The following is a 12974-nucleotide window of genomic DNA, read 5'->3' as shown; positions in this document are numbered from 1 at the left end:
GTGTTTTCGTCTTCGATGGGTACTAAAGCGGATTCCGCCAAAACTGCCGATCGCAATACGGACCGGGGCCAGAAATGATTTGCTTAACTATGCTGCACCCGCACAATTTTCATCATCACCAACGGGGGTGGTGATGATGGTGGCGATGACCATATCCACCATATCCACCACCACCATAACCGTCGTATCCCCCATAACCTCCATAATCACCGTATCCACCGTATCCTCCGCCGAAATCTCCGCCAAATCCTCCACTGATGCTTACATCGATGCCTCCACCAAAATCACCGTAATCGTAGCCTCCGAATTGAGCCGTTTCGGCGACAACCAAATCGTTGGCACCGTCATCTTCAGTCTGCACCAGGAGCACCGCAGGATTTTTTGGCGATAGCTCTGCGGCAGGCATGGCCCAGGTGACAGCCATCAGGCAAGACAACACGACACCAAACTGAAAGGAACAAGTAAAAGAAGCATTAGAATGCTTCTAATGACACTCCGAGGAAACAACCTTCTACACACCTTGAACATGATTGAACTCTTTTCCGTATTCTGTGCTGCACGGCACACCACACGACAACGTTTCTCCGATAGAACTGGCGAATATTTGACGAACGTCGAACTGAAACTGTTGCCAAATCGGCCGATCGGTCGTAGTATTTATACCGCAGGCGATCCAAAACAAATCGAAAAATCCACAAAGTTGTTCGGATGGCGAGCGGGATGGGACGAAGAATTACGCAGTGTGGGGCCAGGCCGTTCCAACTCTTTGTCCCTTCCTGGCTTGATTACGGCTATGCGCGGGTCGCGGGATCACAGTCTGACTGGAGATACTGGAGGACTCCGTCGGGGTTGTTCGCGTGTGTGTTATGTCTGGGCGAGGTCGTCAACGAAGATCAAGACACCGAGACCAACACACCGGTTTTGGGTGGGTCGAAGATAGATGAGCCACACTGGCTTGGGACTAATTTAGATACGGTTCCGAGGCGGACGGTGGAGGAAAGTGTCCGGGGACGATTGTCGAATGTGGATGTAAACAAAAAATGGAGCTCGCAAATACGGCTGTACGATTCATTCTTATTTTTATTAGAAGCTGTTCTGCTTCACCTAGACATGTAAACAATAAATCATATTCAAAAAACGTGTGGTTATAACTGAATTAATGTCAAAAAATAATCAAAACAAACAACAATGCTTTGGTCCACTCGTAACCAGTTCCCATTTGCCTATCGTTTCGATCCGCGTGCATGTCATTCACAATGCGGTGCGGGTTCGTCGCTTCAACGTCTGCCGCAGTTCTTTGATTCCGTCGAAGCCCAGGGAGTGGATCTTTTTTCTTTGGGTTTTTCCAACGACTTATCAGAGAACTCGTTTGCGAGGTTTGGTTCGTGAACCGGTAAGAATACAATCGCAAGATGTATTGGAAGCGTAATTCTAGGTTTTTATGTATTTCGAATCAAAATAACTCAGTCTGTTGTAACCGATTCACCTTCAACCAACATTGGCCAACGCCGATCTCCACCCGGAATTGAAAAGAGTTTCCAAAGTGGCTTCGCGATAATGATCTTCGCGCTTGGACGACCGGCGTGAAGAATCAGCACTCGGCAGAAAACGACGTGGAAGGTAAGCTTAGTAGCACTGGTGTCATGCTGCGAAGATCGAACGAGCGGGCTATTCAATGGGAAAGTCTCGGTAGCATCTTCCAAGACACTTAATCCACTCTGAGATGGAGTGTGTCCAGCGTACGTGGCGTTGTGATGGACCGGAACGAATCCACCAGGGAGTGGAAGTTGGCTGATGTTTCTAGGCGAAATTGTTTACCATAAGTACGGAGGATTCATTCTAATCTGTGTTTCGCTCTGCCTTCGACATCCGATGGCTTTGAAAGGATTTTCGGAGAGCCAAAGTTAAAACCGACGAATGATGATTCTTGATTCGATATTGATTACAAACAAATTATGATCCGATATGGTATCGCGCAGAGAATTAAGGCCATCTGTCTGCCATTAAGTAGGTTTGTCGTGATGTTTTCTTCCGACGAGGTGTTGAGTAGTAATTGATCGTTGGAAAAAAGAGTTGGTTGAAAAACGATCTTGCCTTAAAATCTGCTTGTGTGTATCTGATCGCCATAACGACGATGATCGTCCAATTCTGGGCACGCAGCCAGCCGCCTCGGTGATTGTTCGGTTCATTTGTTGCAAGCAACCAATTTTTACTTAAATGAACGTATAAACCCACCAATCACCGGAAAGAGTAATGACCCGTTGGTGACGTAAGTCGGAAGAGTTTGACTACAGAATGATCAAAGAACGTGCAAATCTAGGAACCATCCTCCAAAAACTCGATCACTTCCTACTGGAACTCCGTTGATCACCGCAGATCCTTTTGCTCGACGCAGCTTGCCTGACCCAAGCAGTTTCTGCGGAAGCTGTTGCCAGTTTCCAGTAGCAGTTACTTCCGGTAGTGCGGTTATCTGCGATCAGTTAATTTCTTATTTTTATTTTCGTTTTACATGGTGAGCTATCTACTGAAAACGAACACTTCAAATGGTAAACGGGATCGGACGGGTCCGATATTGGTGTGTTCAACAGAATGCCTGCTGTGCTTAGAATAAGGATTAAATCTTTCACCATTCCCTGCTAACGAACGCTACACTTCAACAAAAGATGTTCTCATATCACACTGTTTATTTTCAAAATAGTGTTACAGCGAATAAATAGCGCTCCGCTGGTGGCGAGGTAGAAATGCTGGGATGGGTTTTCATCTTCGATGAGTGGCAAAGCGGATTCCGCAAAATGTCTCGAATAAAATGTGGACGGGGTCCAAAAAATATCTGCTCAACTATACTGCACTAGCACAGCCATCATCATCATCGCCATCCTTGGCCTTGGCCGTATCCATCGTATCCACCATAACCTCCGTTTCCACCATAACCTCCATTGCCACCATAATCTCCGTATCCACCGTATCCTCCGCCGAAATCTCCGCCGTATCCTCCGCCAAATCCTCCACCATAGCCGCCACCGTATTCACCGCCGTAATCTCCGAAGCCTCCACCGCGTTGAGGCATGGCCCAGGTGACGGCCATCAGGCAACATAACACGATAACAAACTGAAAGAAACAGGTAAAGGAAGCATTAGAATGCTTCAACAACACTCCGAGGGAACAAGAAATGCCAAAGTCCTCGTCTCAGATATCACTTTAAAGGTTTATTTTGTGGCACACTTCTACACACCTTGAACATGATTGAACTCTTTTCCGTATTCGGTTCTGCACGGTACACCATACGACAACGTATCTCTGATAGAACTGGCGGATCTTTGACGAACGTCGAACTGAAACTGTTGCCAAATCGGCCGATCGGTCGTAGTATTTATACCACCGGTGGTCCAAAACAAATTGAAAAATCCCCCAAGTTGTCCGGATGCCGAGTGGCATGCGATGAAGAATTACGTAGTTTGGGGTCAGGCCGTTCCGTTGTCCCTTCCTGGGTTAATTACGGCTACGCTCTTTTCTTCTTCGCTGGACCCCAGCCTGCCTGGAGATACCGGAGGACTCCGCTCCGGTTACTTGCGTGCGTGTCGTGTCTGGGCGAGGTCGTCAACGAAACTTAGACAATGGGACAATGTGGATGTAAACAAAAAAATGGGTTCGCAACTGGCTATACGAGTCATCCGCTTTCGTTAGAAGCTGTTCTGCATCAACGAGACATGTAAACAATAAATTATACGCACACGTAAAAAATAATCAAAACAAACAATAATTTTCGCGTCCAGTCGTAACCGGTTCTCATTTGCCGGCATTTGTATCAAGACGATATCCGCGTGCGTGTCATTCACAATCGCGCTCGTCCTCTGGTGCGGGTTCGTCGCTTTTGCTTCTGTCACAGTTCTTTGATTCCGTTAAAGTCCAGAGAGTGGATGTATTTTTGGGATTTTCCATCGAGCTGTCCGGTTACTCGTTTGTGAGATTTTGCTTGTGAACCGGACAGAATACAATCACGAGATGTATAGGAAGCGTAATTGTAGTGATCAGGTGTAATCCACTCACCTGCAGCCCACATTGGCTAACGACGATTTTCGCTGGCTAATTCCGGTTCACTGGGGAACATTCACTCCATATTCTAACATACTCCCTTTGATCTGAGATGATGTGTGTTTGCCGTTGTGATGAACCGGAATGAATCCGGAATGTGACGAATGGTGCTTCTTGATTCAATGTTGATTACAAACTAATTATGATCCGATGTGTTATCGTACGGAGAATTAGTGCCATCTGTCTGCCATTAGGTAGGGTTGTATGGATGTTGTCTTCCGATGCGGCCTTGAGAAGCAATGGATCGTTTCGAAACAGTCGTGGATCGTTAAAATCCACTTGCGTGTATTTCATCGCTATTAAAATTGACCAATCCTGGACCCGTAGCAGCTTCGGTGGTTCTTCCGTTCATTTGTTGCAAGCACCCATTTTTACTTAATTTGACGTATAAATCCAGCAACCAACTTTAACAGTACCGACCCGTTGGTGGCGTGACTTGGAAGAGTAAGGATACAGAATGATCAAGGTATGGGCAACTCTAGGAGCCATTGTCCCAAAAATCATGACCTATTGGAACTCCGTTCATCACCGCAAATCTGTGGTCAGTGGCCAGTAGCAGTTACTTTCAATGAGAGGTAGTGCGGTTATCTGCGGTCAGTAAATTCCTTTTTTTTAATTTTTGTTTTATAGGGTTATAGGGTTCCATGGTTAACGGGTTCGCCTTGTTTTGGAAACGGCTCCACAAATCGTTGATGGTTTCAAAGCCTTAGGCTGCGTACACTAGGCCCGACAAGGGTACGCAGCCAACCGTTAGTGTTTCATATTGCATACACGCAGGGCTATAATGTGTTCACTATAAATTTAGTATAAAATAGTGTTAAATTGTGTTTATACAATTGTGTTCTAATCAGCATTGTGTTGAACCATTCAGCAAATGATGTTTTGATGGTGAAAAACAATGCACCACGGATGACTCCAATGGCTAATCGAATTAACTTCAATTGACAACTTGTACAACACGTTCTTGCAAATCATGAGACCGAAAATCGATGCGTCTTTGCTGACGAACCACTTCACGTCGTTGAATGCTAACGAACCAATTTGACATTGGCGTGTTAAACAGAATGTCTGCTGCGATTTGAAAAACATTTAAATCTTTCACCGTGATCCTTCGATACTGTGGACGAATGCTACACTTGAACAAGTTCATCAACAACAGCAAATGTTCTCTTATCAGACATTTTTTATTTTAAAAATAATGTTACATCCAGCGAATAAATAGCGGTCCTCTGTAAGGTGATGGCGAGGTAGAAATGGTGAAAGAGTTGAGCATTGGTGGAATAGGTTTTCGTCTTCGATGGGTGCTCAAACAGATTCCGCCAAAGAAGGCGATTACAGTGCCGGGGGCCGAAAGGATATGCTCATTTGTATTGAACTCCGCTTTGTGGTGATGATATTGATGATGCGGCCAGCTTATCCGTGGTGATGATGGTGGTGATGTCCATGTCCACCGTATCCACCAAAGCCACCCCCGTATCCACCATAGCCACCGTATCCTCCAAAGCCACCACCATAGCCGCCGAATCCACCACCATATCCTCCAAATCCTCCACCGTAGCCACCGCCGAAACCACCGCCGTAACCTCCGAAACCACCGCCATGGTGAGCCGTTTCAGCGCCAACCAAATCGTTTACACCGTCATCTTCAGTCTGCACCAGGAGCACCGCAGGATTATTCGGTGTTTCAATCGCTTGCGATAGCTCTGCGGCAGGCATGGCCCAGCTGACAGCCATCAGGCAACACAACACGACACCAAACTGAAAGAAACAGGTAAAGGAAGCATTAGAATGCTTCTAACAACACTCCGAGGGACCAAGAAATGCCAAAGTCCTCGTCTCAGATATCACTTTGAAAGTTTATTTTGTGGCACACTTCTACACACCTTGAACATGATTGAACTCTTTTCCGTATTCTATTCTGCACGGCACACCACACGACAACGTTTCTCCGATAGAACTGGCAGATCTTTGATGAACGACGAACCGAAACTGTTGCCAAATCGTCCGTCCGGTCGTAGTATTTATACCACCGGCGGTCCAAAACGAATCGAAAAATCCCCCAAGTTGTCCGGATGGCGAGCGGCATGGGACGAAGAATTACGCAGTGTGGGGCCGGGCCGTTCCAACTCTTAGTCCCTTCCTGGCTTGATTACGGCTACGCTCTCTTCTGCTTCGCCGGACCCCAGCCTGGTTCGAGATACGGAGCGGAGGACTCCGCTCCGGTTACTCGCGTGTGTGTCGTGTGAGGGCGAGGTCGTCAACGAAGATCAAGACACGGAGACCACCCCATCAGGTTTGGGTGGGACAGGGTGACACGAGGCAGGGCAGCACAAATGCGTCAAAGATAAATGAGCTCCCCGACCGACTTGGGAGCCAATTTAGATGCGGACGGTGACGGAGGAACGATGGGCAAAGGCGGATGTAAATAAGAAAGGAGCTCACACTTTGCTGTAAGATTGATTCTTTTTTTTGCTAAATAGCTGTTCTGCCCCAGCGAAACATGTAAACAATAAATCGTAAGCAAAAATCGCACCACAGAAATTGATTAAATGCGCATACAAAATTGGTGTTGATGTTTCGTCAAATGTTCAATAATTGGACGGAAGCAAAAAGCGATGCCATATCAGAAAAAGGACAAAGAACGGCGGATGTAAAATGGACAGCGAAATAGACTTCTAGTCCAAGTTCTTGAGTCACGTGACCGCAGCGCACTTGCGCGGTCTGCCATGAGTGCGCAAAATAGAGTTCAATGACTCGGGGGCTACGCTATGCTATCGGAAATAATGCTTCTGCGATCGATCGATCGATCGATCAAGTATGAGTCATTCTAATCTGTGCGTAAAAATGTATCACTACCTGTAAACGGCTCACCAGTGTGTTATATAAAAATAATCCGGGTTTTTGTGTCAATTTGACCTCATCGTTAGTGCGTAGGATGTGGTCGGGTGGACTTTTGGACTTTTTGGTTTATTCAAATTTGTGCCAATCGCTAGTGAGGCGCATTGCACAACACCAATCGAGACACCGAACCATATGTTTCGCATCAAAACAATTGTGGGATGATGTTTCATCGGCTACGTTTGCGGGCGTTGTCGTAGGCTTCACGCAAAAAATAATCAAAACAAACTATAAATTCTCGTAACCGGTTCTCAACTCGGTTCGTCTCGATCCGCGTGCGTGTCATTCACAATCGTTGCTCGTTGCCTGGTGCGGGTTCATCGCTTTTGCGTCTGCCGCAGTTCTTTGATTGTGTCTGCGTCCACTGCGTCATGAATTTATCCGTTACCGGAAGAGGTTGGTGGCTTCGTTACCTTTGTTGAGTTTATTACTCCTCAAGCACACCAGAGCGTCCGTCGGCATCATTTGTTAAGACGAAGGGCCCAGCCCAGAGAGGGGATGTTTTGTTTTGGGTTTTTCCATCCCGCTGCCCGGGGAACAAGTTTGCGACGTTCGATTCGTGAGCCGGACAGTGAACCAACCACAGAATGCAGTCGCGGGAAGTATTAGAACCGGAATTCTTGGTTTATGTTGTAATTTGAATCAAAATAACTCAGCCATGTGTAATCGACTCACCTTCAACCCACATCGAGCTAATGGCGATCTTCACCCGCAGTTCCAGAATGTTCCCAAAGTGGCTTCGCGATAATGATCTTCGCGCTTGGACGACCGGCGTGGAGAATCGGTACTCGGCAGAAAACGACGTGGAAGGTATGCTTAGTACCACCGGTGTCATGCTGCGAAGATCTACCGAGCGGGCTATTGAATGGGAATGTCTCGGTAGCATCTTCCAAGACACTTCATCCACTCTGAGACGCTTCATCCTACGCTGTGTCCAGCGTACGTGGCGTCGTGATGGACCGGAACGAATCCACGAGGGAGTTGAAGTTGGCCGATGTTTTCGTTCGAAATTGTTTACCATTTCGAAGTACGGAGGGTTCATTCTAATCTGTGTTTCGCTGTGCCTTCGACATCCGATGGCTTTGAAAGAATTATTCTTGGACGCTTCTTATGGAGAGCCAAAGTTAAAACCGACGAATGGTGATTCTTGATTCGATATTGATTACAAACAAATTAAGATCCGATATGATATCGCGCCGAGAATTAGGACCATCTGCCTACCGTTAAGTAGGGTTGTCTCGATGTTGTCTTCCGACAAGGTGTTGAGAAATGATAGTTCATTAGGAGACAGAATTGGAGGGCAGCAACTTCGCTCGCGGTTAAAGGTGGATACGATCTTTGGCTTAAAATCCGTTTGCACGAATCCTATCACATTGAAGACGATGATTTTCGAATCCCGGACCCATAACCGTCTCGGTGTTTGTTTCGTTCATCGGTTGCTAGCTACGATGTTTTTACTACGTCGTGTCCCGCCTTGAAAGTGTTGGTCGCTCTTCAGGCGTCCACCAGCGGGCAACGTTCTGGACGGGAATTTTCGTGGAGTGTTTGTTTGGGAACACATCTAAAAAAACGAATGTATAAAATCGCCGCAGGGTGAAACAGTAACGGCCAGTTGGTGGCGTGAATCGGAAGAGTTGGGACACAGCATGATCAAGGTATGGGCCACTCTGGGAACCATCGTCCAAAAAACCCAATCTTTTGCTAATGGCACTTTGTCGATCACCGTAGATCCTTTTTCTTTTGCTCGGCGCAGTTTACCTGATGGAGGCAGTTCCTTTGGATGGTGTCGCCGGTGGCCAGAAACGGTTGCTTTCGGTGACAGATAGTGCGGTGATCGATCAACAACCGGCAGCTGAGCTCGAAACCGATCTCGAGGTTGCCGAAAGTGCTCATCATCACAAGTTCCGTGGTGGCTACAGGCACCACGGCCGAGGATACGGTGGTTATGGCGGTGGCTATGGTTTCCACAAGTTCGGTGGCGGTGGTTTCGGTTACCCCGGTGGAGGATTCGGCGGTGGACATGGATTCGGCGGTGGTGGTTTCGGTGTTGGTGGTGGCTTCGTCATCGCCGGAGGATTTGTGGCCGGTGGCGGTGGATTCATCGGCAAGAAGAGATGATGGATGGCGTGCGAAATAAATTCTAATCGGAACCGTAAACGATAATGGAGCGGGTCTAGCGGGGTTTTATGGTGCCCAGTAACCGGTCGAACGTGGACCGTTCACCGTGGGGTCTGCTCAGCATGAATTGAGAACACGCCACGCCGTTTGCCGTGACCTCTCTGAGTGTCTTCTGCCTCGAGGCGGCAGAAGCAGCGGCCCTTCGGTAGACGGTGGTGACCGCACGGGTAAGATCATTGCAACCACTACCGAGTGTTTCCTTTCCACCTAGCAGCGGCAAGGCAGGGTTCATTATTTTGCCTTTCCATTTATCATCCCCGGGCCAGGTGGGGTGAAAAATTGACAATTATAGCAGTACAAGGAGCAAATTAGGGGCGCACAGTTCCAGTCCAGGACCTGACGGTGAGGCGAGCGGGAATATAATCTTATGTAAATTACAGACCCCCAACGGGGTGTCTCACTGACGCACTCAGTGAGCTATGATAAGAAAGAGGATACAGATTGGGCTCTACATCGGGATTGTGCCGGTCGCTTGTGGGTGTATCCTTTGAGTTAAGCCTAGTTTCTAATTGTACGATAACTTCGTCGGTGTGCAAAACATTCAAACAATCAGATGGAATGGGCTCGAAGGAATTGCATGAAACGTTGCGTGCAACATAAGCAACGAACAGTGGGCAAACGAGCAGCGACCGCACTGTGGGACTTTTTTATAGGATAGGAGGACATATAATATTTTGGTCCACTTTACTACCAACCAGTCCCTCCTATTCGTGACTAGCGTTTTCCCAAATGTTTTCCAAGAAAAACTTCCGACGAAAACTGTTTTTTTTCGTGCATTTTTACGAGTTTTACCTTACTTTCTTCCCTCATTTCTTTCGGCGGCCAATTTATTTCCAATTCAGTGGAAATAAAGAAAATTTAAATGACTAATTCTCACGGAAATAAAGAAAGATCTACCCAGCAGGGCGGTAGAGTACCGGTTGGCGGGGAATAAGCGTCCCGGTACGAGTACACCGCAACCGGCTCCTCGAGTTTGGCATTAAGGAATCCCGTGTGTGCAATCCTAGTTTCCTTAAATAATAGAAAAGGCATAAATTTCACAAAGGCAATATGTTTGGCCGTTTTACAGATTTTATAGCGACTAGGCGCCTCCTTATGCATAAGGAATTGTTTCTTTAAATAAGCCTGGCGGGCATGGACGGATCGAGACGGATGCTAAACTTACTCAAAATAGTTTCAAATTACCCAAATTTTAACTGTAATGCCTAGTTTAGTTGCGACAAGTAACGCAAAACTTTTGCTGCATTACCAAAGAAGGATTCATTACCTTTCGAATGACGTATAATATAGGTACATTACCGTTGCAGAAAGGTGTTAAAGTAGCTGATAGAAGTTGGTTTTTAAGAGCCACTTTTTCACTATTTCGACTTTGACAGATGAATTCTCGGAATCTATGCTAACTATCTACGTAATAGCTGACTTATCTATTTTAGGGAAATATAGCTGAAATCTTCACTTTTCTTACCCACACGATTTCATTCGTGAAGAGAATTCGTTGCGAATATATTCTGGTTGCTTCCAAGTTGCTTGAAGATTCGCGATCGTAGTTTTACATTTTGCACCAGCAAGTCCTTCACCGCCATAGTTAATTTGATTGAAGTGTTGCAATGTGCTGAGATTAAAAGGCACAGTCTACTGAGGTTCAAAGGCAGTTTGTGTCCGAAGCTGTCAAAGGGGGCCTTTCATTGCACGTCAGAACCAAATATTTGACAAAAATCGTCGGCAACCACACTGTGGGCGAAAACTAACCCGAATTTGTCTTATAAACTACAAAATCTGTATTAATTCTTTTTATCAATTTACTAGCAGACCCGGCGAACTTTATTCCGCCCCAAAGGCAATGGTAGCGCTCGTCACTGTCACGCAGCTGGCCATGAGTTCGAATCCCGGGACCGGGATTCGAATCCCGCGACCGGAATTATTTACTTGTTGATTTCTATTTTTCGCTATTTTTGCTTGGGAGGAGGAGACGCTGCATTAGCGAGAAAGAGAAGCCAACAGTCTTCAACAACAGCCAACATAAAGTATCCGGAAATTTGTGATTTAAAAAAAATGCTTTATTCGATTTTCAATTATTTTGTGGCGTTAGATTGCTACACATGTCAGTGACTTATGGTGAAAAGTTCGGCCATTTTAAATTATCACTTAATCTTTTACACCTTTTTTACTGTGCTCGTGCTTGGCCCATCGGCGATTTTTTTCTCTTCCAAAAAATGGATGGCAAGGAATCTATATCAAATTTTGTGTAGAAAACGAAATAAGGAGCGCGGACGTGTTCAAAATGTTGACTGTGGCTAATGGTGAAGCCATTAAGACCAAAAACAGTGCTTATCGGTGGTTCAAAAATTTCTCGGAGGGCCGAGAAGATGTAAACGTCGAAAAGCAAAGTTTAGTCGAATGTGAACAGTTTCGTTTACAGTTTTCTTCAATTACAGGGTCGTGGTGCCACATGAGTTGTTGCCGGCCAATAACGAATATTACGTGCAAGTTATCCGCAATTTGCGCGAACCAATCCGCCACAAATACACAATCCAAAAACCAAACCCAAAAGTCGTGAAATTTTTTGAACAGACCACATGCCCAAATCTGGCCCCCTGTGGCCTTTCCTTGTTTCCAAAACTCAAATTACCGCTTTGTGGTCAATTAATTTAGGAGAAGACAGAAGTCGCCGATAAGACAAAACACGTTCAAGCAAAACAGCTGTAAAAAATTAACTGAGCTTTAAAAATAGCCGAAATTGTCAACATAAGTGAGTGACATATGTAGCAACATTACGCAACAAAAAAACTGGAAAATCTAATCACAAATTCCCGGTACTTATTTGACAGAATGTATGTATATAGATGTCATCTACCTGGGTCCGACAAATTTTTTTATAGCCACCGATAACCCCAGACAAGTGTTTCTCGTTTGTTTTTTTTTCACAATAATATTTCGAACAATGGTGAAATTCGTTTAAATTGGGCAAACAAAACGAGATAAACACAAGCATGCATTACCGATTCTGCTCGGTCGGGGACCCTGACCCCGAGACCAACCCTGGGGGTGGTTGGTGCAACATCAACCATCGAGTAGCAACCGGTGAAGGTGATCGGCGGGCGAAGTGCAGTGTTTGTGCGAAAAGGGCGTAAACAACACGCGACAGCATCAACCCTCCAGGAGTCTTGTTTGGAGCGGGTTGAATTAATGTTGCGATCGATCGATTGGCCGCCCTTTTCGCAAACGAGCAGTAATTGTTTTATCCTTTGCTGGACTTGGAACTTGGGAAATGAAGGCAAACGCTGGGTTTTGGGAGGTTATTTACAAAAAAGAGCTTTGCTTCGTTCTATTTGCATCAATCAACAATCATCAACCATAGGGCAGTGAGGGGTTTGCTCCCGTGTGCCTCTCCGGGATGCGTTGCGGGTTCCGGTTACCACCCACTGGAGGACCAGCCACCACCATAGCCTCCGCTGCTGCCTCCCGACGACCATCCTCCATGGCTGCCACCGCCCGATGACCAGCCCTTGCTTCCGCCACCTCCCGAAGACCAACCCTTGCTGAGGCCTCCTCCGGACGACCAGCCTCCACCGCCGTATCCGCCGCCGAGGCCACCACCGGACGACCAACCCTTGCTTCCGCCACCTCCCGAGGACCAACCACCGCCGCCGAGGCTACGTCCGCTGCTCCATCCCGAGCTCAGCCCTCCGCCGCCGTAGCCACCGCCTCCCTGCGACCATCCGCTGCCGGCACCGCTCGACCATCCCTTGCTCGAGCCACCGTAGCTGCTTGGCCACCCGCCACCACCACCGCCGCCAGACGACCA

The 12974-nt window shown here is 46.8% G+C and overlaps 4 protein-coding genes across 4 annotated transcripts in view; 1 reads left to right on the top strand and 3 right to left on the bottom strand.

Annotated features, from left to right (window-relative positions):
- Positions 1–115: 115 nt before the first annotated feature.
- On the bottom strand, positions 116–3012 carry LOC131215614 (shematrin-like protein 2). The gene is made up of 2 exons (XM_058210006.1): positions 2845–3012; positions 116–448 (listed from the first exon to the last, which is right to left on the bottom strand). Exons 1-2 carry the CDS (start codon positions 3010–3012, stop codon positions 116–118), a joined length of 501 nt encoding a protein of 166 aa, XP_058065989.1.
- A 2494-nt stretch (positions 3013–5506) lies between these two features.
- Positions 5507–5985, bottom strand: LOC131215613 (uncharacterized). Its single transcript, XM_058210005.1, has 2 exons — positions 5977–5985; positions 5507–5851 (listed from the first exon to the last, which is right to left on the bottom strand). The coding sequence occupies exons 1-2, from the start codon at positions 5983–5985 to the stop codon at positions 5507–5509; spliced, it is 354 nt and encodes a 117-aa protein (XP_058065988.1).
- Positions 5986–8637: 2652 nt separating this feature from the next.
- On the top strand, positions 8638–9109 carry LOC131215612 (uncharacterized). Its single transcript, XM_058210004.1, has 2 exons — positions 8638–8646; positions 8720–9109. The coding sequence occupies exons 1-2, from the start codon at positions 8638–8640 to the stop codon at positions 9107–9109; spliced, it is 399 nt and encodes a 132-aa protein (XP_058065987.1).
- A 3352-nt stretch (positions 9110–12461) lies between these two features.
- The window catches only part of LOC131215611 (loricrin-like), a 1236-nt gene continuing 723 nt past the window's right edge, over positions 12462–12974 (bottom strand). The window contains exon 3 of the mRNA XM_058210003.1: positions 12462–12973. Coding sequence (XP_058065986.1) covers positions 12582–12973 — 392 coding nt within the window. The 3' untranslated portion in view covers positions 12462–12581. The remainder of the gene's footprint in view (position 12974) is intronic.

This window comes from Anopheles bellator, chromosome 1, assembly GCF_943735745.2.
Source record: "Anopheles bellator chromosome 1, idAnoBellAS_SP24_06.2, whole genome shotgun sequence".
NCBI classification, from domain to species: domain Eukaryota; kingdom Metazoa; phylum Arthropoda; class Insecta; order Diptera; family Culicidae; genus Anopheles; species Anopheles bellator.
Note: the sequence above shows the minus strand (reverse complement) of the source record. Positions and strands in the feature narration are given on the sequence as shown.